The 24,833-nt window shown below is 38.7% G+C and overlaps 1 protein-coding gene and 2 pseudogenes across 1 annotated transcript; 2 read left to right on the top strand and 1 right to left on the bottom strand.

Moving 5' to 3' along the window:
- The first annotated feature begins 508 nt into the window (after positions 1–508).
- On the top strand, positions 509–1,576 carry LOC110756304 (uncharacterized). The gene is made up of 3 exons (XM_088252287.1): positions 509–756; positions 871–961; positions 1,061–1,576. Exons 1-3 carry the CDS (start codon positions 509–511, stop codon positions 1,574–1,576), a joined length of 855 nt encoding a protein of 284 aa, XP_088108413.1.
- Positions 1,577–5,750: 4,174 nt separating this feature from the next.
- Positions 5,751–6,518, top strand: LOC148294880 (secreted RxLR effector protein 161 pseudogene; annotated as a pseudogene).
- An 8,234-nt stretch (positions 6,519–14,752) lies between these two features.
- Positions 14,753–17,346, bottom strand: LOC148294879 (uncharacterized; annotated as a pseudogene).
- Between the last annotated feature and the right edge of the window lie 7,487 nt (positions 17,347–24,833).

Genomic DNA, 24,833 nt, shown 5'->3' with positions numbered 1-24,833 from the left:
TGTGAAATCACATGTTTTTGACATGATTTAAATTGCCGAGAGTATCCCCCAATGAATGCATGAACATGTAGTTTTTTTGTTGTTGTTGTTGTTATTGTTATATGACCACTATTCATTGAAAACTTGTTGGCATGCATGTTGTAGCTAATAACACGAGTAGTATGCAATTATCATTATTATTATTATTTTTCTTTCTTTCTTTCTTTCTTTTCTCCTTTTCAGTTTTTATTTTTATCTTATTTAGACACAATATGTTATGATGAGTTTTTTTTATCAACAAGAGATCAGGGCCTAAAGTTCCTCGATCCTCATAATAGATAAGGACCTGAAGTTCCTTTATCAAATTAGAACCTAAGTTTATGTGATTCAAAATAATTGAAGGCATGAAGTTCCTCAATCTAATTGTCTAAACATCCCAAACCAGAAGTTTTGGTGATTATATTTATGTTTACGATATCAACAATTTTTTCTTGAGCTCTAACACATTCCATTTTCTTTTATATAGAAAATGTCGAACTTGGCAAAGCTCGAATTTGTTGCACTTGACATCTCCGGAAAGAACTACCTTTCATGGATCAATGATGCTGAGGTTCATCTTGAGGCTATGAACCTAGGGGAAACCATTAAGGAAGCCAATGAGGCATCCTCTGTGGATCAAGCGAAAGCCATGATTTTTCTCAGACGCCACATCCATGAAGGCTTGAAGTGTGAATACCTTACTATCAAGGATCCGTTAGCCCTTTGGGGAAATCTCAAGTAAAGATATGACCATCAGAGGACAGTTATTCTTCCTAAGGCTCGCCATGATTGGATGCACTTGCGTCTCCAAGATTTCAAATCAGTGGGTGACTATAATTCTGCTCTGTTCAGAATTAGCTCCAAGTTACGACTTTGTGGAGAAAATATAACTGATGCAGACCTATTGGAGAAAACTTTCACCACATTTCATGCCTCCAATGTGGTTTTGAAACAACAATATTGAGAGCGAGGTTTCCAGAAGTATTCAGACCTCATATCTTGTCTACTTCTAGCTGAATAGAATAATGAGCTTCTGATGCAGAACCATCAGTCCCGTCCAACTCGATCTGCACCATTCCATGAAGTGAATGCTGCCTTGGCATCATCTCATGAGGCATATGCTACCTCATCACATGGCGACCGTCGTCGAGGACGTGGTCGTGGTAGGGGTACCCGTAATGGTCAAGTCCAAAATAGTAATAGCCACCGCTTGGGTCCAAGAAATACCCAAGCATCTCATAACCACCAGAAGTGGAACAAACAAGACAAGACAAATGGCTCCGAACCTTCAGCTGACAGGGTGATTGAGGAAGCATGTCATAGGTGTGGTACAAATGGGCATTGGGCACGTGTATGCCGCACACCAAAATATTTGGTTGATCTTTACCAAGCCTCAATCAAGGGCAAAGGAAAAAAGGTTGAGACATATTGGATGGATGCTGATCCAACAGAGTTAGAACCAGTGGATGCAACTCACCTTGATGTCTCAGACTTCTTTGTTGATACTGATGGCAAATCTTTTGATCCTATGATTAGTGATGGGATACTCCCCAATTAATTATGTTGAAATTTTTTTTTGCTTTATGTTGTTTGCGCGCGTTTGAGCTGAGTTTAATTCATGTTTTTTTTTCCCTTTCACATGTTAGTTTGGATCTTTTTCATTGAATAAAATCGAATAAAAGACTTCATTTGAATAACATTTTTTTTCCTGTTTTATTTATTTTTTATTTTTATTTTTTTCTTCGAACAACATTATATATATATATATATATATATATATATATATATTCTTATAAATTTGAAGGCATGGAAAACAATCACGGATCCTCTCGTCTTGGGAGAAATGACGAAGATATTTGTTTTGCAGATAGTGCAACTACGCACACAATTCTTCGAGATAAAAAATATTTTCACGATTTACATTTATCAAAAGCAAAGGTAACTACCATACTAGGTTCTGCAAACCTAATTGACGGCTCTGGAAGAGCTCAATTTTTGTTACCCAATGGGACTCAATTCTCCATTGATAATGCTTTGTACTCTTTGAGATCGAAAAGAAATTTACTCAGCTTTAAAGACATTCGAATGAACGGGTACCATATTGAAACTAGAAATGATAATAATGTGGAGTATCTTTGCATTACCACCAATATCAACAGCCAGAGGCGTATATTGGAAACACTTCCTGCTTTCTCTTCTGGGTTGTATTATACAACCATCAAAGCAGTTGAAGTCCATGCTATAATGAATTAGAATTTCATTCACTTCATGCTTTGGCATGATCGTCTTGGGCATCCTGGATCCACAATGATGCGTAGGATTATTTCAAATTCAAATGGACATCCTTTAAAACCTTACCATAGTACTTTGTCCATTGACCAGTCTTGCAAAGCTTGCTCTCAAGGGAAATTGATCATTAGACCTTCTCCATCAAAACTTGACTTTGAATGTCCATCTTGTTGGCATACGCGAATCCTACGGCCTCGTGTTCCGGGCCGAGGGGATATACGTCAACACAGGTCGCCTTTCTTTTGGTGCCGTATGGTTTGTGCGAGGGCGTGCCAGCACGGTTTACCGTGCGTTTGGGAATGATGCGGCTGGGTGAATAGATAGGTTGCGCGCCTGTTAAAGTTTGACTTCTAATCAGAGCGATTGTGGCCGAGAGAGGAACTGATCTCGGTCGTCAGGTTCACGGCCTGAGCTACAAGGCCGTTAATGGTGATGCTGATGGTGGTTTTTAGGCGGTGCTCCGGCACGTCGTTGGGTGGCGACAGTCGTATGATATATGGGATGAACGAAAGAGTAACAAAGGTGGTGCTCCGGTGCCTTGAAAATCAAGAGTCGTAGGATATATTGATGAATGGATTTTCCTACAAACTGCCACTACTCCTAAGAAAGCAAGTAAATGTATTGAAATGGCATTACAAGAACGTAAATGACAGGAAAATATAATCTGCTCCGTGGGAGGCTTGTGTTTGGTGTTTGAACCCCTTAAATGTAGTTGGAGCTCACTATTTATAGAGAAGGTCCTGAGGAGACAATGAAGCTGAGAATTTGCATGGTGAGGTTGATCAGAGCTAGTGGGCAGTCGAGTCGGCATTTGGGAACGTGAAGCATGGTGGTGTGACACCCATAAACCCCGGCCGCCGCCCTGGTGGTGGGCTCTGTATCTCGGGCCTTGGAGGGGCATTTAATGCCCTGGTCTGATGGTTGGTGGCTTAGCCTTACAAAATCATGGGATTTTCGCACCTAATCCCTGATTTTGCTCACCATATCTGACTTCAATCACGACCCCTCTTTCTTGGCTCATTAAATGCTCCTACGTGGATCATGGTCTTCCTGCTGTGATCAGAGGCACTACTTCATTAAATGAAGCGTGGGACCATGATGCCACGTGGCGATGCCACTTGATTTTCTTACTTTGGCCATGTATCTGAGGAGTTTGTCCTCGGCTGTGACCTAGGCCGTGACGACTTTGAATCATAACTCACTTTTGTTTTTAACAAAAGGAAGAACGATGACCTGGTCGTGGATAGACGCTAGGGCCGAGCTGTTGTTCCTTCGGCCAGCCTCCTTCGGTTAGCTTCCTTGGCCGAGTTTTATTAAGCACAAACACATCTTTCTTACAGAGAATTCAAGGGGATATTTGTGGGCCAATTCACCCATCTTGTGGACCATTTCTTTATTTTATGGTTTTAATCGATGCATCTACAAGATGGTCACACGTTTGCCTATTGTCAACTCGTAATGTTGCTTTTGCTAGGCTCCTTGCTCAGATAATTAAATTACGAGCACAATTCCCTGATTATCCAATAAAGTCAATTCGACTGGATAACGCTGGTGAGTTTACCTCCCAAACTTTTGATGCCTATTGCATGTCACTTGGGATTGATGTTGAGCACCCAATTTCCCATGTCCATACTCAAAATGGATTAGCTGAAGCTTTTATTAAGCATCTCCAGCTTATTGCTCGCACTTTGCTATTGAAGAAAAAGTTGCCAATTTCTGCTTGGGGACATGCAATTTTACATGGAGCATCCTTAGTCCGCTTGATGCCCATTACCCACCACCAATTCTCCCCTTTACAACTTGTCTTTGGGAGACAACCCAATATATCACATTTAAGGGTCTTTGGTTGTGCAGTTTATGTGCCAATTGCACCCCCACAACGCACTAAAATGGGTCCTCAACGTCAATTGGGAATTTACATTGGTTTAGATTCACCAACTATCATTCGTTATCTCAAACCTATGACAGGAGATACTTTTACAGCACGTTTTGCGGACTGTCACTATGATGAGACATTCTTCCCGCCGTTAGGGGGAGAAAAGACCGTTCCTGAAGAACAACGAGAATTGGGTTGGAACATATCCATTATGTCTCATCTTGACCCTCGTACAACTCAAAGTGAAAATGAAGTACGAAAAATTGTTCACCTCCAGCAAATTGCTAATCAAATGCCAGATGCATTCACTGATACAGGAAAAGTGACAAAATCACATATAACTGAAGCAAATGCACCAGCAAGGATTAATATCCCAATCGGATTAACCAATGTTGCAGCAAATGAATCATCTACTGCACGCCTGAAGCGAGGTAGACCCATTGGTTCCAAGGACTCAGCTCCTAGAAAGCGAAAATCGAAAGCATATCCCAATCCCAATGAAAATGCTAATGAAGATATTATTGGGAAAGAGATTCACCTTGAATCTACAATTCATCCGGAGAATGAAAGTGTCATTGAAAAGACACAAGCCACTGAAGAGGAAAAGATACCTAATACAGAAATTTCTGTAAATTTCGCATGCAATGATGAATTATGGGACCGTAGTGAAATGGTTATCGATGATATTTTCTCTTTCGCAGTAGCTGCTGAGATTATAAAAGGTCATGAAGATATTGAACCACGATCTGTTGATGAATGTAAAGGAAGGCCTGATTGGCCAAAGTGGAAAGACGCAATCCAAGTTGAGTTAAATTCCTTGGAAAAACGTGGTGTATTTAGACCTGTGGCTCAAACACCACAAGGTGTAAAACCTGTGGGATATAAATGGGTGTTCACAAGAAAGCGTAATGAGAAAAATGAGATTGTAAGGTATAAGGCACGACTCGTTGCGCAAGGTTTTTCTCAAAGGCCTGGGATTGATTATGAAGAAACATATTCTCCCGTTATGGATGCAATTACGTTCCGTTATTTAATAAGTGTTGCAGTTTCAGAAAAATTTGACATACGTCTTATGGAAGTTGTTACTGCATACTTGTGTGGGGAGTTAGATGCTAATATTTACATGAAAGTCCCAGAAGGACTCAACTTGGCAGAATCAAACACTAAATCACAGAACATGTATTCCATTAAGTTGAGACGTTCACTATATGGGTTGAAACAATCCGGACGAATGTGGTATAACCGTCTTAGTGAATATTTGATTAAGGAAGGCTACATCAATGATCCCATATGCCCTTGTGTTTTTATAAAGAAATCAAATTCTGGATTTGCAATCGTAGCAGTGTATGTCGACGACATGAACTTAATTGGAACTCCTCAAGAGATCATTAAAACTGTTGAATATTTAAAGGGTGAATTTGAGATGAAAGACCTTGGAAAAACTAAATATTGTCTGGGCTTGTAGATCAAGCATCATCCCAATGGTATTCTTGTCCATCAATCAGCTTACACTAAAAAAATCTTGAAGCAATTTTATATGGATAATGCCCACCCGTTGAGCACTCCAATGGTAGTTCGTCCATTAGACACAAATAAAGATCCATTCCGTTCTAAAGAGGATGATGAAATGATACTTGGTCCAGAAGTTCCATATCTTAGTGCAATAGGTGCTTTATTATATTTAGCCCAATGTACTAGGCCAGATATTGCATTTTCAGTAAATTTATTAGCCAGGTATAGCTCGGCTCCAACACATAGACACTGGAATGGTATAAAGCATATCTTGCACTACCTTCGTGGAACAACTGATATGGGCCTGTTTTATTCGTACGAACCTTCCAACGGTCCAAATCTTGTTGGATACGTGGATTCTGGGTATCTCTCCGATCCACGTAAGGGTCGCTCCCAAACTGGTTATGTGTTTACTTGTGGAAATACAGCAATCTCATGGCGATTTACAAAACAAACTTTGGTTGCTACCTCTTCTAATCATGCAGAAATTCTTGCGCTCCATGAGGCCAGTAGAGAATGTGTTTGGTTAAGATCCCTAGTTCTTCATATTCGGAAAACATGTGATCTTTCTTCAACAACAAAAGCTCCGACAACCATGTATGAAGACAATGCTGCTTGTATAGCTCAAATTAAAGAAGGGTTTATCAAGGGTGATAGAACCAAACATATACCACCAAAGTTCTTCTACCCACATGAGCTTAAGAAGAATCAAGAGATTGAAGTCAAACAAATTCATTCCCAAGATAACCTGACAGACCTCTTCACCAAAGCTCTTCCAAAGTCTATATTTCAGAAGTTGGTATATGGTATAGGAATGCGATGACTTTACAAGCAATCAGATTGTTGAAGATTAGGGGGAGACATCAATCGCGGAAACTCCTCAGTTTTACTAGATTGAATGTATGTGCAATGTACTCTTTTTTCCTTCGATCAGGTTTTTATCTCATGTGGTTTTTCCTGACAAGGTTTTTAACGAGGCAACATTTAGCACGTCCAACATGATGTCATTGTATGGTGGACATCCAAGGGGGAGTGTTATAAATCCATACATTATGGGTTTATAGGTTATGGATGTCCACAATAATACCCATCATTATATATTTGTAACCTATCAATTATGGGTGGTAGGTGATTTAGGTCTCTCTACCCCTATAAATAGTGGCACCAAATATGAATGAAACACAAGTTGATTTGAGCAAATTATACTATCTCTTTCTTCCTCTTATTTCTCCCTACAAATTCCCTAGTTTCACAACAATACCATAGTTTTACAAAATTTTTACTAAAGCTGTTAGAAAAATAAACCAATTAGAGTATGGAAAGTACCACTTAATATTGGTAGTATAATTATATCTGCTCTTGTGGTGTTTACACAGACAGAATTTCCTCTCAGATGGAACTCACTCACTAACACTCAGATTTCTCACTCTCCTTTCTTTATTCTCTTCTCAGTTGGTTACAAATGATCGAACAAGCCTATTTATAGGTAAATTTACCCAACATCATTATTGACCTTTTGACTATTAGCTCAACCTTTTCTTTATATGCGCATGGTCTCTACTAACTTTACAACACTCCCCCTTGGAGACCACTAGTCCCTTAATTGGTTGCCTCATTAAAACCTTGCTTGGAAAAACCCAGTGGGAAAAAACCTAAGCGAAGGAAAAAGAGTACAACTTTATTTGGGACATAAGAGTAATGCGCTCATGTTGCCTCGTTAAAACCTTGTTAGGAAAAACCTAGTGGGAAAAACCCTAGTCGAAGGAAAAAGAGTACAACGCGCTTATGTCCTATGTTAGAGGACTCTTGAGTGCTCCCCTTGATTTTGCGTGCTCCAATTTGATTGCTTGCAGTGTTGACGTAATCTGATACCATGCACTAGCTTTTGGAATGTACATTTTGGCAATGACTTGGTGAAGAGATCTGCCAAGTTAACATTTGAACGGATTTGTCTGACTTTGATTTCTTAACTCTTCTAAAGCTCATGTGTGTAGAAAAACTTTGGTGATAAGTGCTTGGTCCTGTCACCCTTGATGTATCCTCCTGTGATCTGAGCAATACAAGCTGCATTGTCCTCATTCAGGATAGTTGGAGTGTCCGTTGCTGAGAGTAAGGCACATGTGCTTCAGATGTGATGGATCACTGACCTTAACCAAACGCATTCACGACTGGCTTCATGGAGGGCAAGTATTTGAGTGATTGGAAGATGTGGCTACCAATGTTTGCTTTGTTGAGCACCATGAGATTGCAGTTCCTCCACATGTAAACACATACCCAGTTTGTGAGCATCCTTGATGTGGATCAGAGAGGTATCATGCATTAGCATATCCAACAATACTTGGAGAATGGGTCGGTTCACTAGAATAGAATAAGCCCATGTTTGTTCTCCCACGAAGATATCATAGGATATGTTTGATGCCGGTCCAATGTCGGCTTGTTGGAGCATAATTGTATCTTGCCAACAAATTTACTAAAAATGCTATGTCTGGTCTAGTACATTGTGCTAAGTACAATAAAGCACCTATTGCACTAAGATATGGTATTTCTGGACCAAGTACCACTTCATCATCCCCTTTTGGACGGTATGGATCTTTCTTAGTATCAAGCAACCGAACGACCATTGGAGTGCTAAGTGGATGGGCTTTATCCATGCCAAACCGCTTCAATACTTTTTCAGTATAAGTTGATTGATGCACCAAAATTCCATTACCACTATGCTCAATCTGTAAGCCAAGACAATATTTTGTCTTTCCAAGGTCTTTCATCTCAAACTCGCGTTTGAGATAATCGGCAGTCTTTTGGAGCTCTTCAGTTGTCCCAATTAGATTCATGTCATCGACATACACTGCCACTATCGCAAATCCAGACTCTGATTTTTTAATGAACACACATGGGCAAATAGGATCATTTATGTATCCTTCCTTTAGTAAATATTTACTGAGATGATTGTACCACATTCACCCAAATTGTTTTAGTCCATATAATGACTTTTTCAATTTAATTGAGAACATGCCTTGTGGTTTATTCCTAGCTGCTTCAAGCAACTTAATCCTTCTGGGACTTTTATGTATATGTCTGTATCCAATTCTCCATACAGATATGCGGTGATAACATCCATAAGTCTCATTTCAAGTTTTTCTGAAACAGCCAAACTTATTAAGTAACGGAATGTGATAATGTCCATTACTAGAGAGTATGTTTCTTCATAATCAATTCCAGGCCTTTGTGAAAAACCTTGCACAACAAGTCGCGCTTTATACCTTGCGATCTCATTTTTCTCATTGTGCTTTCTTGTAAATACCAATTTGTAACCTATAGGGTTCACATTGGGTATAGGTCCAAAAACACTCCTTTTTTCCAAAAAATTTAATTCTGCCTGGATTGCATCTTTCCACCTAGGCCAATCTTGTCTCTGTGTGCATTCATCAATGGAGCAAGGCTCAACATCATCATCTTTTATGATCTCAGTAGCCACTGAGAATGCAAATATATCATCGATGATTATCTCATTTATGTTCCACAATTCATTAGTGGATGTATAATTTATGGAGATTTCTTGACTTTCAGCTACAGCTGCCATTTGAGGGGCACTTGTCTCACCAAGGACATTTTCCCTTTTAGGGAGTACCTGTGCCTCTTCGGGGGCATTTGAATTACGAATTGTGGGCTCTTCAATTATTTCATTTGGATTCATTTTGGCCATCGACTTCCTCTTTCGAGGTACTGAGTCCTTTGAGCCTAATGGTTTGCCATGCTTCAGGAGTGCAACAGATAAATCATTTGCTGGCAAATTGTTTTGTCCATTATGGACATCAATCCTTGCAGGTGCATTTGCAGTTGGTATATGTGATTTCATCACCCTTGTTGCATCATTAAATGCATCTGGCATCTGATTTGCAATACTTTGGAGGTGAATGATCCTTCTCACTTATTTTCGCATTTAGCGGTACGAGGATCGAGATGAGACAAAGTGGTACATCCCACGATAATTCACGTCGTTCTTCAGGAACGAGTTTGCCTTGTTGTTCTTTAGGAACATATTTTTCTCCCCCTAAGAGTGGGAAAATAGTCTCATCAAAATGAAAATCCGCAAACCGTGTGGTAAAGATATCACCTATTAGGGGCTCCAGATATCTGATGATAGATGGTGAATCAAAACCAACATAAATTCCCAATCTGCGTTGAGGGCCCATCTTAGTACGTTGCGGTGGTGCAATAGGCACATATACCGCATAACCAAAAACTCTTAAATGTGAAATGTTTGGTTGATTGCCCAACACAAGTTGTACTGGAGAATATTGATTGTTGGCAACGGGCCTCAACCGCACAAGTGATGCTGCATGTAAAATGGCATATCCCCAAGCAGAAACTGGCAACTTTGTCTTCAGTAGCAAGGTGCGAGCTATCAATTGAAGACGCTTAATCAAAGCTTCTGCCAAGCCATTTTGAGTATGAACATGATGAACAGGATGTTCAATGTCAATGCCTAGTGACATGCAGTAGTCATCAAAAGTCTGAGATGTAAATTCACCAGCATTATCGAGTCTGATTGACTTGATGGGATAATCTGGGAATTGGGCTCGTAATTTAATTATCTGAGCTAAGAGCCTAGCAAATGCCATATTCCAAGTGGACATCAGGCAAACATGTGACCATCGGGTAGATGCTTCCACCAAGACCATAAAGTACCGAAATGGTCCACAGGGAGGATGAATAGGCCCACAAATGTCCCCTTGGATTCTCTATAAAAATGATGGGGATTTAACATCAACCTTTGGTTGTGATGGTCTGATCACCAACTTCCCTTGTGAACAAGCTTGGCAAGAGCTATCACTTGATAATATAATGTGTTTTGTCAACAAGGGATGTCCTTTAGAGTTGGTGATGATCCTACGGGTCATGGTGGATCCAGGATGACCCAATCGGTTATGCCAAAGCTTAAAGGTATTTGAGTCAATGGACTTTTGGTCCATTACACTATGTGCCTCAATTGTTCATATGGTTGTATAGTACAACCCTGATGAGAGCGCACAAAGCTTCTCCAGTATACGCTTCTGGGTATCACTGGAGGTAATGCAAAGATATTTCATGTTTTCCTCATTCTTTTTTTAAACATGGTAGCCATTCAAAAATATATCTTTGAAACTCAATCGATTCCTTCTAGGGTTAGATGAATATAAGGCATCTTGAATGGACAGTATTGTTCCATTTGGTAACATAACTTGGGTTGTTCCTGAGCCTTCAATCAGATATGTAGGACCTGATATGATTGTTACGTTTGCTTTTGTAAGCATCAAGTTTGAGAAATACTTTTGATCTTGAAGGATCATATGAGTAGTCGCACTGTCTGCGAGACAAATATCTTTGCTAGAGCTCTTGTTTTGGGGGCATCCATAATTTATATCCATGCCTTCAAATAAATAAAATAAGCTGAATCAATAAACAATTATTCAATGTAAAGAAAAACATTGCCACTTTTATTGGATTGAAATGAAGATTAAAAACAGTGCTTCAGATAATACAAGTGGTACATAAAGGAATTTAATCTAATTCAGACCCATAAACTTCATTCCCTCTTTCAGTAACAAAATCGGAAACATCTAGATGCGTCTTGTTTGACTGACGCGATATTTCCGATGGGCCATTTGTGGCTGGCGGATCTGGTACAACATGATCAATGTAATTTGTCTCCACTTTCCTATTCTTAAGTGAAGCTTGATAGAGATCCACCAAATGCTTCGGCGTACAGCATGTACACGCCCAATGTCCCTTTGCACCACATCTGTGACAAGCGCTTTCAACATTTCTAGGCATATGGCTTGTATGCACCTTCCCCTTATTCCGAGATGCATTTTGGTCATTCGTGGATGGATGGCTCCTTGGACCCAAGCCATATGAATGGGCACCACAATCTTTTCTACTCCCTTGCCAGCGGCCACGCTTGCCTCCTCGCCCACGTCTGTGGATACTGCCACGAGATGAGGTGGCATTTACTTCCTGAGATGCAGCATTTACTTCAGGAAGTGGTGTTGAGCCCATTGGGCGAGATTGGTGATTTTTCAACAAAAGCTCATTATTCTGCTCAGCCAACAGAAGGCAAGATATAAGTTTTGAGTACTTCGTGAAACCACTATGGCTATATTGCTGCTGTAGGAGCACATTTGAGGCATGAAAGGTACTCAGAATTTTTTCTAGCATATCCTTATCAGAGATATTTTCACCACATAGTTTCATCAGGGAGGTGATTCTGTGCATAGCTAAGTTGTACTCAGACACTATCTTGAAATCTTGAAACCTCAAGTGTGCCCATTTGTATCTGGCTCTTGGAAGGGTTAGCGTCTTCTAGTGATTGTATCTTTCACATAGAGCTTTCCACAGAACCAACGGTTCATCAACCACCACATATTCGCCTTTCAGCGCTTCATGAATGTGACGGGGAAGAAAAATCATGGCCTTCGCATTTTCCTCAGGTGATGCGTCACTTACATGTACTATTGTTTTTCCAAGGCCATTTGCTCGCAGATAGATCTTGGCATCTAGGACCCATGATAGATAGTTGTCCCCAGAAATGTCCAAGGCAGCAAATTCTAATTTTGTCAGGTTTGCCATCTTCAAAAAAACAATGGGATGCATTAGAACTTGTAATAATCTTTAAGCTTAATATATTTTTGAACTTCAGGCCAAAAATATCTTGCATATTTTACCTGAAACTTCAAGCTCGAGATCTGGGACATTAAGCCATTTATTAATAGGAACTTCAGGCCCTCATTATTCATGTATATTAATTGATGATAAAAATAAAGTGCTAATAATAAATTTGCTGATATGGACAATAAACCTGCACCATACTTTAAATAAAAGTATATGTGCGATAAAGTAAATTCATAAAGTAAATTTGCTGGCATGGACGTTAATTCTGCACCATACTTTAAATAAAAGTAAATGTGCGATAAAGTAAATTCATAAAGTAAATTGCTTGCTGTATGGACGTTAATTCCGCACCATACTTAGAAGGGTAAACTGTCGAAAACCCCCTTGGACTATTTCGACAGTCGAAATGTCCACCTTTGAATATTTTTTCAGCCAATTTAGCCTTCGTATTAAATTTAATTGTCAATTTCACCCATGCCGTTAGGTTTTCCCCAATTCCATCCAAATGCCCGTAAAAAAAAAACCACGTGAGAGTCACGTGAGTAGTCTGTTGAGGTAATATCGTCCATTCACACCTCAGCCCTCAGCCCTCTTTTAGCCTTCGTTTCAGCCAAGGAGATTCGACAGAAACCAAACCCTTTTAGCCTTCGTTTCAGCCATGGAGATTTGACAAAAATGAAACCACCCCTTGTAGCCTTTTCGAAACCACCACTTGTAGCCTTCGTTTCAGCCTCACTTTTCGAAACCACCCCTTTTTCACAGAACCCACCCTTGATGACAAAACCCAACCCCATTTGCAGTCGTTCTAACCTTCTCATGTCGCTGATATTCATCAATTTCATGAACAAGAGAAGAAATTGCAGTCGAAGATAGAAATTCTAGTTGAAGATAGGATGCATAGGAACATATGTGCAACTTCTACTGAATCAAGTTCGACCACTTTTATTACGGAGGATGATATGGTGCGTATCTGCCGGTGTGGATTTGAGGCTAAAACGATTGTTTGTTAGTCTGATGAAAATGCAGGGAGAAGGTTATATGTGTGTTGTAGAGAGAAGAAGGGTGGTGGCTGTGGTTGGAAGGCTTGGAAGGACCCGAAAATGTCTGAGCAGGCCAAACATGTCATATGTCGATTGTTGAAACGAATCAAGTCATTGGAAGATCAAAGAGCTAAAGAGAAGAAGATTGTGCAAGAGCTAAGAGACAGAGAGAAAAAATTTCGAATTTGGCTACTAAGTTGTTTGGTTGTAATTTTGTTGTTGTTTACTGTATTAGTTAGCTTTTCATTTGGTCGAATGTAGGCTTTGATTTGGTTGAATGTAGTGGCTTGTGCATTCTTTTGGCTTAACGAATGCAATGGCAGATTTGGAAGTTCAATGTAGGTTTGGCTGAATGAATTTGGTTGAATGCAAGGCTTCTTTGTTTTTTTGGGTAACTGAAACTTACCATTTGGCACAAGCCAAGGCAAAATACCCAGAAACTACAAACAGAGCAGTACAACAAAAGCAAGGTATAAAGCCTACACTAATCCAAGCAATATGCTTGGTGATAGATTAATATGTGAAACACTTCAAAATTCAACATAATCCATCCAAATTTAACATATTAACATCTCCAACATTTGAACATCAAATAGCCATCTGCTGAAAAATATACACTCCAACATCTGCAATACATCCAAAACTTCATCTAAAAGAGCCATCTGTTGAAAAATATACATTCCAACATTTGCAATAAATCCAAAACTTCATCTGAAAAAGCCATATGTTCAAAATATACATTCCAACATCTGCAATACATCCAAAACTTCATCTAAAAGAGCCATCTCTTCAAAATATACATTCCAACTGTTGAAATACATCCCATCCAAAATAGTCATCAGTTCAAAATACAGATTCCAACTTTACTTAAATACATCCAAAATAGCCATCAGTTCTAAAATACACATTCTACTATAAAATATACATTCCAACATTGCTTAAACATCATCCAAAAGACCTATCTGTTCAAAATACACATTCCAACATCTACTAGCCCATCTATTCAAGCCAAACTACCAAGGCATCCGTTCAAAATACCCATGAAATCCATCATCTCTTTTACCTCCATCGCCTTGCCCTTTTTGCAGGGGATTTGAACATTTTCCCTGCTGGCCTGGAACTATTTTAAGTGGTAACAGCAGACTCAAGTTGTGAGCTTGGACCTGCTTGTGAAGCTAAATTGCAGGGAGCTGGTTGTGAAGCAAGATTGGTTCCACCTGCTTGGCTAGCAACATTGGTTGGAGCTGTTTGGCTTGCAGTGGCTGCAGTCCTTGTCAACCCTCCTCTAATTGCCTATAAATGAAACTAATCACAATTAAAACTCAAATGAGTCCAATTAAAACATTCAATCATAATTTGACATCCTTTACCTGTAATTTAGCAGTGGCTGCAGTTCCTCTTCCCACGTTTTTTCCTCTTTGGCTGAGCAATGGATTACAATTCCATATCTCCTAAGCTTGGTGGCACCTTTTGGGATCTCATCAACGGGTCTAGTCCTTGCCTTCTTTGGCTTACCACTCTGTTTGTGATACAGTGGGGGTTTAATTGGCGCATGACCTGATTTCCTCCATAAGCTTTGGCTTGATATTAGTGAAATGTAATTGCTATAAGCCCTATCATAAGCTTCTCTCTTACACACCTCATTGACATAACTCATTGGGCTTCTCTGTTGCCTTGATATTGCAGCCATGGCATGGGATACCACATAGATCCCATTTTCGACAAGGCCAAGAGTGAGTATTTAGATCAACTGCATATTGCCCACCAAGCATATGGGTGACTTGAAACCTGTTTCCAACCTGCATTCTGTGCAATGCATGAGCCACTCTCTTTCAAATCCTTTTCAATAATCTGAAAGATCCTTGGCCCAACTCTTTGAGTCCATTTCACTTCCTTTTGTCTTGCAACTCTCAACATCAAATAAGTTATTATCCTTTCCACCATCGTAATGATTGGTTTATCTCTTGCCTCCAAAATGGCTGAATTGAAGCATTCACATAAATTGTTCAGCAGTATATCACACTTGCTCCTAGTAGTAAAGTGTGACCTGCTCCAATGAATTGCAGGCCTATCCTTAAGCCATGCATGAGCTGGGGCAGATATTTCCATAATGTTGTTCATCTCAACTTCCCAACAAGGAAGTGTTGTACTTCTAGCAGCAGCCCATAGCCTCTGTTCAAGTGACAAACTACCATGCCTAGCAACTTTGAAATTATTGTGTAGATGCCTTACACAATGCCTATGTTCAGCATTCGGCTTTAAAGCCTCAATTGCTTGCCCCAGTTCTTTTTGTTTGTCAGTGATAAAAACCCACCCATTTCCAGTGCCTCTTACCCCAACATCATTGAAGAATATATCTAAAAACCATGTCCACGTGTCTCTGTTTTCTGTCTCCACAGCAGCAAAAGCTATTGGGAACATGCAATTATTGGCATCAATCCCAACAGCACTTAAAAGTTGTCTTGGATGTTGTCCTTTGATGAAAGCCCCGTCAAAACCAACCACGATTCTGCATCCTTCAATAAACCCCTTCCTCAATTGAGCAAAACATATATAAAGCCTCTCAAAAACTGGACCATCTCCCCGCAATGATGTCTTCACTAAAACTGTGCTTCCTGGGTTTCGCCTCTTAAGCTCCTCACAATAATCCCACAGCTTTGCATATTGTTCTTCAATGCTTCCTTGAATCCTCTCCTTTGCCAAATTCTTTGCCTTGTAGCATTGGTCCCTAGTAACATCTATACTATAATGTTTCCTTACCAATGACATGAAGTCAGCAACTGACATGTTAGGATTGGTTCTCAAATCCTCATCAAACCTTTTAGCCAACCAATGTGAAATGACAAACCTAGTTCTTTGAGATCTGCCGCATGTATGAATTGGATGGAATGTCTTCACTCTAACAATGGGTCATTTCCCAACATGTGCAGCATACAATAACCAAGGACAATCTTCAAGTTTATCTGCAAATTCATCTTCACCCTCTTCACCCTTACCATTCCTCTTACTCTTATCACTCTGCCTCTTTGCCTTATCACCCTTACCATGCCTCTTTGCCTTTTCAACCTTAGTATGACTTTTTGCCTTATCACCCTCATTATTACCATCACATACCAGCCTCACTCTATTAGGCTCATTCTTCACATACCTTATTCTTCTATCACACTTGCATGCATAGTACTTTATGGCCTCTCTACATTCCTGCATATTAGGAAACTCCAAACCCAAGTGGAATTTTGGATCTAAAAGGTCATGTTGTTTATTATACTGCTTGAATTTTGGCTGCCTCAAACCTCTTTTCTTGACATCTTCACATTCACTATCTTCATGCAAACTCTTTAAGTCTATTGTATTATAACCATCAGTGTCACCCTCACCTGGTTTTTTATTTCCATCATCTTGCTCTTCAACATACCTATGAAAATTCATGTTGTCCTCTTCATCACTTTGCTCAAACTCACTATCTATGAAATCACCATCTTCTTCGTCATCCTCCTCACCTTCAGCTTCATCACTTTCTTCCTCAACTTCCTCTGTCTCGCCAAATTCTTCCTCTATCTCAACATCCACGAACTCATATTGCACATTTTCTTCATTAGCATCATACCCAGGAGCAGTGTCTTCATGATGTTCAGCATTTGCAGAGAATACTGGGGACTCAACATTTAGAGGCCTAGGTGCTGGATTTTCAGTTATGTATAACACAAACAGCTAGCTTGGTTTCATCAACTTCAATGCTCCAAAATAATTCTTATATGTCATAATTTCTACCCAGCCATTTGTCCTGTGCTTGTAATAGTATTGAATGTTTTGCTCATCATACCTAAGGTGTTTAACCATTTCAAATAACTCAAGCATTGAAACCTCATCTGCATCTTGCCTATCAACCCATTGTACAATACCTCCCATATATAAACCATCAGCAAAGTAGCCACCGTGGTGTACTTCAAGTGTGAACATATTAGGATTAGCTGCACAACAATTAATTTTCTCATTAATTTACTATGTACCCTATACAGTACAATATACATTTACTATCTACCCTATACAGTACACTGTATGTTTATTATTTACCATATACAATACCATACAATACAAACTCAGACAAAACTCAGACAAAGAACTCGACAAACAATAAACAAACAACATGCATAGGGACCACATTCACAACCCAACCTAAGTCTCAATCAACAAACATTCATAGGGACCACTTTCTTCCTTTTATTATGCTTTTTCATGAAGTCTAGCAATGAAATCTGACAACAACCAAGAATAAAACCCAAACAATTGCATCAAACAAATAAAATAAAGTAAGTTGCTTACTGTATTTGGGAGCTTCCCCACCATCTCTGATTTTCATTATGTTTGTTTACCAAATCACCCTTATCGAACCTCGTTTGGAATCTTGACTCTTTCTCCCAATTCGAATCCCTCAGTCGCAGTACTCTGTCTTTCTCTCTCACCCTTTTTCGAATAAGTCGCTTTCTCTCTTTCACTCTCAGCCTTTTTTGAAAAAGTGAAAGAACCCTAAGTTTGATTTGGGAATTGACCATACGAAGGAAGCAGTCAAAGGGGGCTAAGGGCTGAGGTGTGAATGGACGATATTACCCTCAACAGACGACTCATGTGACTCTCACGTGGTTTTTTTTACTGGCATTTGGATGGAATTGGGGAAAACCTAACGACAAGGGTGAAATTGGCGATTACATTTAATACGAAGGCTAAATTGGCTGAAAAAATATTCCAAGGTGGACATTTCGACAATCGAAATAGTCCAGGGGGTTTTCGGCAGTTTACCCTTCTTTAAATAAAAGTAAATATGCGATAAAGTAAACGTACTGGTATGGGCACTAATTATGCTCCATACTTTTAAATAAAAAGTAAAGGCAATTGTACGGACGATAAACTCGCGCCACACTTTAAATAAATACTGCCGTATGGGTAATAAACCTACTCCATACAGTAAATAAAGCAAATGTTAAAGGCAGTTGTGTGGATGATAAACCCGCGCCACACTTTTAAATAAATGTTGCTGTATGGGTAATAAATCTACACCATACTGTAAATATGCAGTAAATGCGGGGACAAAACCACCACCTAATATATATAAAGTATATATTATATATTGTTGGCAATACAACTGCACCACTATTCAAGATATAACAAGATGGGTTTTAAGACCACACCATCATTTTTATTACGATAATATGCATTACAACTTGATGGGTAATGAAATTACACCACCATAAAATAACAGGATGGGGTATAAAAACCGCATCATTCCAAATTACAATACGAAAAAATTAATTAAACAAACATGGATGAAACAACATAAAAATTGTGAAAATACAAAAAAGAAAGTTTGCATGTCGTCGTAGTAGTAAAGTGAGAGGAGACACATGACAGAGAGGAGACAGAGAAATAACCACATAGTGTTAGGTGGGGAAAATTTAGAAGTAAAGAGGAGAGACTATCGTGCTAATAACGTGTTATAAAAATAAAGCAATAAGAGTATGGAAAGTACCACTAAATATTGGTGGTAGAATTATATCTGCTCTTGTGGTGTTTACACTGACAGAATTTCCTCTCAGATAGAACTCACTCACTAACACTCAAATTTCTCACTCTCCTTTCTTTCTTCTCTTTTCAGTTGGAGTGTTTTACAAATGATCGAACAAGCCTATTTATAGGTAAATTTACCCAACATCATTATTAACCTTTTGACTATTATCTCAACCTTTTCTTTATGTGCAATTAGTCTCCACTAACTTTACAACAAAAGCCACTTTTTTAAACTTTTTTAAAAATTTAAGCACTACCAAACGCTACCTAAGCCTAATTACTTTGTCCCGCACGGTCCAAAGACACGACCATACCAATCATGCTCGTGCTTGTGCCGGGCCTTATTTAAATGGGCTGTGCTTGTGCCATGCCGGACCAGCCCAGTCCGTTTGACACCTCCAGCTGTCTCAGTATCTTCCACCAGTCTATGTTCCGGATGCTACACTTCCCCGCCGTGGACAGGAGTGTTTGACGGTATTCTTGAGGTGCTATACTATTGGAACCCCGAAACCAACATTTCCCAGTATGAAAAACCTAATTCCACCTGTCGTTATTCCACTCAGCAATCGCTTCAAGTTGACCCCTACCTTTCTCAGCCACAAACTCCTTTGGCCCAGCACCAAACACTAGCGATTCAGTGCAATCAGTTGCTCCAATGGAAGGGAAGATGCCGTTTGGGGTCTTTATCCGATTGTTTCTCTGCTATTTTTTGTGAACCACACCTTGCCGGTGCCATCGAACCCAAGTCCAATCGCCCATGGTTCGAGGCTAAGAGATATGGACGATGAGAATGTACTGGACTATTTGGATGTGTGTGGATTTTATTGATAAGGGTTCTGTTTTGGTGCATTGCTTTGCTGGTGTTTCGAGAAGGTACATATTGCTTTCTCAGTTTATGATTTTCAGTTTTAGAATAACAAGAGTCTACTAATAATGTCGAAATTATTCGGAAGAGGCTTACATTCTGATAGCTTTTTCAGTTTTCTGAATTGTCAAGTTTAAAGGGTTTACACCCTTGTTTGCATGTGTTTGTTGCAGTGCAGCTATCATTACAATTTACAGCATATCTGATGAGAACAGAACATTTATCACAAGAAGGTGTGAACAAATCATTGCTTGTTTTAAGTATCGCGAGTCTTCGTATTTAACTACATGTTGCTGTTATATTTTTGGAATCCAAATAGCTGCTTTTGTTTCTTCAGTTCAGATAAAAATTAGTTTCACAAGCTTGTATGACTTTAAAAATGGGAGATGATTTTGACACTCCAAATGTCACCTCCCACACTCCTTTACTCTCTCACACAAAGAGGAGTGCCAAATTCATATTGTCCTCTTGTGTGAGAGAGTAGAGGAGTGTGGGAGGTGATAGTTGGAGTGCCAAAATCATTACCCTTCGAAATATATGAATTCCTGAACAATTGAATTGAAGAAAAGGCAGAGTGGGTTACAAATGCTTAACTGCTTTAGTTTTTATCTTCCTCTTATGCAATCCTACAGAAGCACTAGGATCCCCGAGGCAAAGCTGTGAGTTTGTTTGCCCCAATGATGGTTTTCTAGATCAGGTGATGCAAGGTACTCTTATGTAACATCTTGTACAAGATTTACATTACTTTCTGCTAAGCCAGCCCATAGTGAATTTTACTATTTTCTTTTATCATGTTGCAGCTCAAATTTACAAGGAAATGGGCTTCAAGGTTGATCGTGCCAGCCCCATATATAAGTCTTTTCGCCTGAAAGTATTGGGTACAATTTTATTTTTCTTCTCTATCTTATCCTCACTCTGAATTTATTGGTATTGATAGAACATCTTGCATTCATGCTTTCGTATTTTAGTTTTTCAAGTTTTGGTAATATACGAGATGACGAAAGTGCTTCATGGGACATAGAGACTAGGCTATAATTCTAGAAAGGGACCTGGTTGATATTTATTTTATTTTGACATTAGTAAAGGGACCAATTAATATCTTAGAGGTGATACAATACTGTTATCCTTTCCTCCTTGCTCAGTGGTTCCTATGCATGACCTGATCATGGGCTCGGCTTGGAGATCATTCCTAAAGGAATAAGATCTCCTATCCTCCAAACTAATATAATGTGCCAGAAAAGATGAGTTTGTTGGTTATACAAATGAAGCTGTACTGACTTTTTTGTTTTTGATCATTTTAATGCATTTCATTTACTTTTCTTGTTACACTGATAATCATTTTTCAGTTTTAGTGTCCAATATTTTGGAATGAAATTTAATTATTTTCCCGTCCAATGCATATAATTATTTTGAGTTTTGTTGATTTTTATATTTGTTTTAAATACAGGTAATTGAGGACCTTGGTGGTGCTATTACGTCTGATGGAAGCACAAGCAAACATGTTGTCATGGGGAAAGTGAGAACAACTTTTAATTTTTGTACTGCTCTTTGTTCAGGGTTAGTAGTCAATTTCTCTCTCTCTCTCTCTCTCTCTCTCTCTCTCTCTCTCTCTCTCTCTCTCTGTGCTGCTGCTGTCATTGCTAGTGCAAAAATCTGTTACATTTTATGATCTCATAGGTTTTGAATTTGTAGTCAGTAATAATCATGTAAATTACAAGCTTTTATGAACTGATCTTCTTTACTAATTATATGCTGAGCATACTCGTCAAATCTTTAATTGGTACTATGATAGAAGGGGGACTTCCTTTGTGTCTACGCATTATGCTTTCCAAAAAGTACCATTACATTAACACTCCTTTTGTAATGAGGAAGCTTTTATCCTCCAGTATAAATTGAAAAGACAAATATAATGTTGTTAACACATTTTTATATGACTATCTATTTGTTGGTGGGGGGCTCCTGGAAGTGTAGGTCATCTCTCCTCTGGGATCGAGGGTGGATGCTTGCATCCTTTGGCATTCACTGAGGAGCTAATCTTGCCTAGCTTATTAAAAAAAAAAAAAAAAAAAAACTAAACTTACTAATGTGTTTAGTTAAACCAAAATAACAAAAAAATATTTCACGTGGGAGATTGCCAGTTATATCAAGGTTGGTTGTGTAATCACAGTCAAACTTCATTGGTGGAGTTAATGTATTTAGGATCACTGGATTTGTTGGCGTGGCGAGTAAGATTGATTGGAATCCACAACATAGTAGTGAGAGATAAGTTAATTTTATAGAAGACTCATTTCTTTTCTAAATCTGTCAAATCGCCCAATCTTAGACACAAGATTCCTCTGAGATTGACAGACTTAGATGCAATCTATACTCTCTCTCTCTCTCTCTCTCTCTCTCTCTCTCTCTCTCTCTCTCTCTCTCTCATCCCCTTCCCCCATCCTCTTATATATACACATTTCTATTTATCTGTGACTTGATTTTGGAAATTTCTGTAATTCAGGTATGGGTTAAACAATTACTAAGCACATATACCAAATGGGCCAAAAAGCTAGGTTATAAAGCGAGGGTCATTGAGAAGTGTTCTTCCACATATGGTGGCGTCAAGTCAGCAACTATTGAGTTTGAGTTTGCTTATGGCTATCTTTCAGGAGAGACAGGTGTTCACAACATTATAAGTTCGCAAAATGGATCTGCTTTGCATTTGGTAAAACTTTCTTTCTGTTCTGACCCTAAACCCGGATCTCAGTATTGCAATTATTAAGTTTTTTTACCACTCTGGTACTCAAGAAAGTGCACTTTAGCATATTCCTCGCAGGGGGCACAAAGTTAGAATTTAGTAAACAAAATAAATCCCGCAGTTAGTCAATCAATAGTCAATGCTACTCTTATATCTAATGCTCATGCATTTGGTTTACCTTGGTCCGTTCATTGTTGCATTATGTTAGGTCGCACTGGGAACTGCAAACTAGAGACCCCTTATGACACAATAAACCACTTTTTCTCAACCTTACAGATTCAGTGCTGCGGACCTCTGGACAATATGTTGTTAGTTAGTATTAGACATCAGCAGTTGAGGCTAACCTTCTCTCAGTTGTTGAAAGAATATGCGTTGATTGACTTTAAGTCTAGATAAAGTTTGTAGAAAGCTTACGAATAATTTGGCAGACATCATCAGTTGAGGCTAACCTTGAATCCTTGATGACCAAATCTAGAATTCAGCTTGAGGGCCTTCATCCTTTTCTGTCCCTGTCATTTGAGTACTTTTCTATCTACTAGCCTGTTTGAACAATTCAAAAGAAACACCAACACCAGCATCATTTTTAAATTTAGAATTGAATATGAAATGACTATCTAAACCATTATACATATCTCTATTCACTTGTCTTATGACATATAATATAGGATATAACTTAATCCTAAAATTGATAATTATGTTGGTATACTATCTTTTCCAAAAGTGATATCAAGAAAGATGACATTGTCAGTCTGTGGCAGAAAGAGACTCGAACGTACATGTATCATCCACACAAACTAGTGAAGGATGTAAAAACCAGCATCCAACTGCCTGACCTAATGTCTGTTTTGGATGGAAATCTTGAACCTCTTATTGGTGCTCATATTAATTCAAGACAATAAAGTTACATGGTTTGGAGTTCTCTGATGAGAAAGATAATATACGAAATAATACAACGAAAATGACAGGAGAGAAATGGATCTAAATCTACTATTTTACAAATAGCACCCCTAAAAGAAACATACAAAGGCACATAATTCTTAAACAAAACATTTTACGTCCACAAATATTAAAGTTCGATTTCTTTGCCTGATTACAAGATTTATAAGATTCTGTAACCTTGTCCTGTTCCTGATTACCTGTGCTGCGTCCTATGGTTGTATATTTCGTGTGCAATTATATGTAATATATTGTAAAGAATAGAAAGTATAGAAGAGGACAAGCAGTTCTAGCTGGGTAAGGAAAAAAAAAAAGAAAAAAAGAAAACAAATATACAGGTTCTTTTGGTGTTAAGTGAGTGGTGCTGTGTGAGTAAGGGTTATAGAGCTACAAAGGAGTTTCATAATTATTGAGCACTACATCTCCTTACCTTGTTTTTTACTATACTAAAACATTTAGGTATCCTTTTGATTTTTGTTTCCTCTTTAAAAAAAAAAAAATTGTGGCATTGTTCTGCATGATTTAGTATTTATTTGAACAAAATTGGTTGGTTACTGAATTGATGTTGGTCACTAAATTAAATTGATGTTGGTTGGGTTCGAACCAATCCATACAGTAGTGATATATTTCATTTCATTAGTTTAGTGTGTGAATTGATGTTGTTCACCAAAATTGATGTTGGTCGGGTTCAAGTTAATCCATACAGTAGTGATATTTCATTTCATTAGTTTAGTGTGTGAATTGAATTTGGGACCTAAACTGAATGAAACCTCACCCAATCCAATCCCAACTAATACAATGCATTGACTTGTGTAGTTTGACTTGCCAGAGCTATGACTTATGAGGAGAGCAGGAACAGTGTGCATTGAGCTCCATTTGATTGTGTCCCCTGCCGCCCGCATCGCTTCAACCTGAATGTAATGTTACACCTGGCTCCCAATCTTCTACGAAGAACCTCATCTAGAACCCCTGCACCCTCACCCTCTTCCAAATGTCCTATATGATAAATAGAGGATGGAAATGTTAAATTAATCAGTTGTACAAATTAATCTCTAATGTATGTAGAATGTCGAATTGCTTGGGCTCTACAAGTGTTTGGAAGGCCAATAATAAAGAAATTCACAAGTATCTAACCATCTTGGATTTATGAATTCTTTCGGCGTTGAATAGCCTGGCTAACATGCACGCACAGGTAGAAGTTCTTAGTTTTCTATTGTTTGGAGAAGGATGTGAGGATTTCTTTCATAGTTTCACTGTGAGTTTGTGATTCACCCGCAACACACCAAATCTACTATCTATTATCTAAGGTAATGTTTGGTTCAATGGAATGAGTCTAATGGAATATACTCT

This window comes from Prunus avium, chromosome 4 (genome assembly GCF_965620075.1).
Source record: "Prunus avium chromosome 4, drPruAviu1.hap1.1, whole genome shotgun sequence".
NCBI lineage: Eukaryota > Viridiplantae > Streptophyta > Magnoliopsida > Rosales > Rosaceae > Prunus > Prunus avium.
The sequence above is the reverse complement of the archived record's forward strand: the minus strand, read 5'-3'. Positions and strand labels throughout refer to the sequence as shown.

Bases quoted from the DNA above. Each gene is read 5' to 3' on its own strand.
- LOC110756304 (XM_088252287.1), top strand. From the start codon at position 509: ATGTCGAACTTGGCAAAGCTCGAATTTGTTGCACTTGACATCTCCGGA. The intron at 757-870 runs GTAAAGATATGA...TGCTCTGTTCAG, and splicing joins GCCCTTTGGGGAAATCTCAA to AATTAGCTCCAAGTTACGAC. The intron at 962-1,060 runs GTTTTGAAACAA...CTTCTGATGCAG, and splicing joins CATTTCATGCCTCCAATGTG to AACCATCAGTCCCGTCCAAC.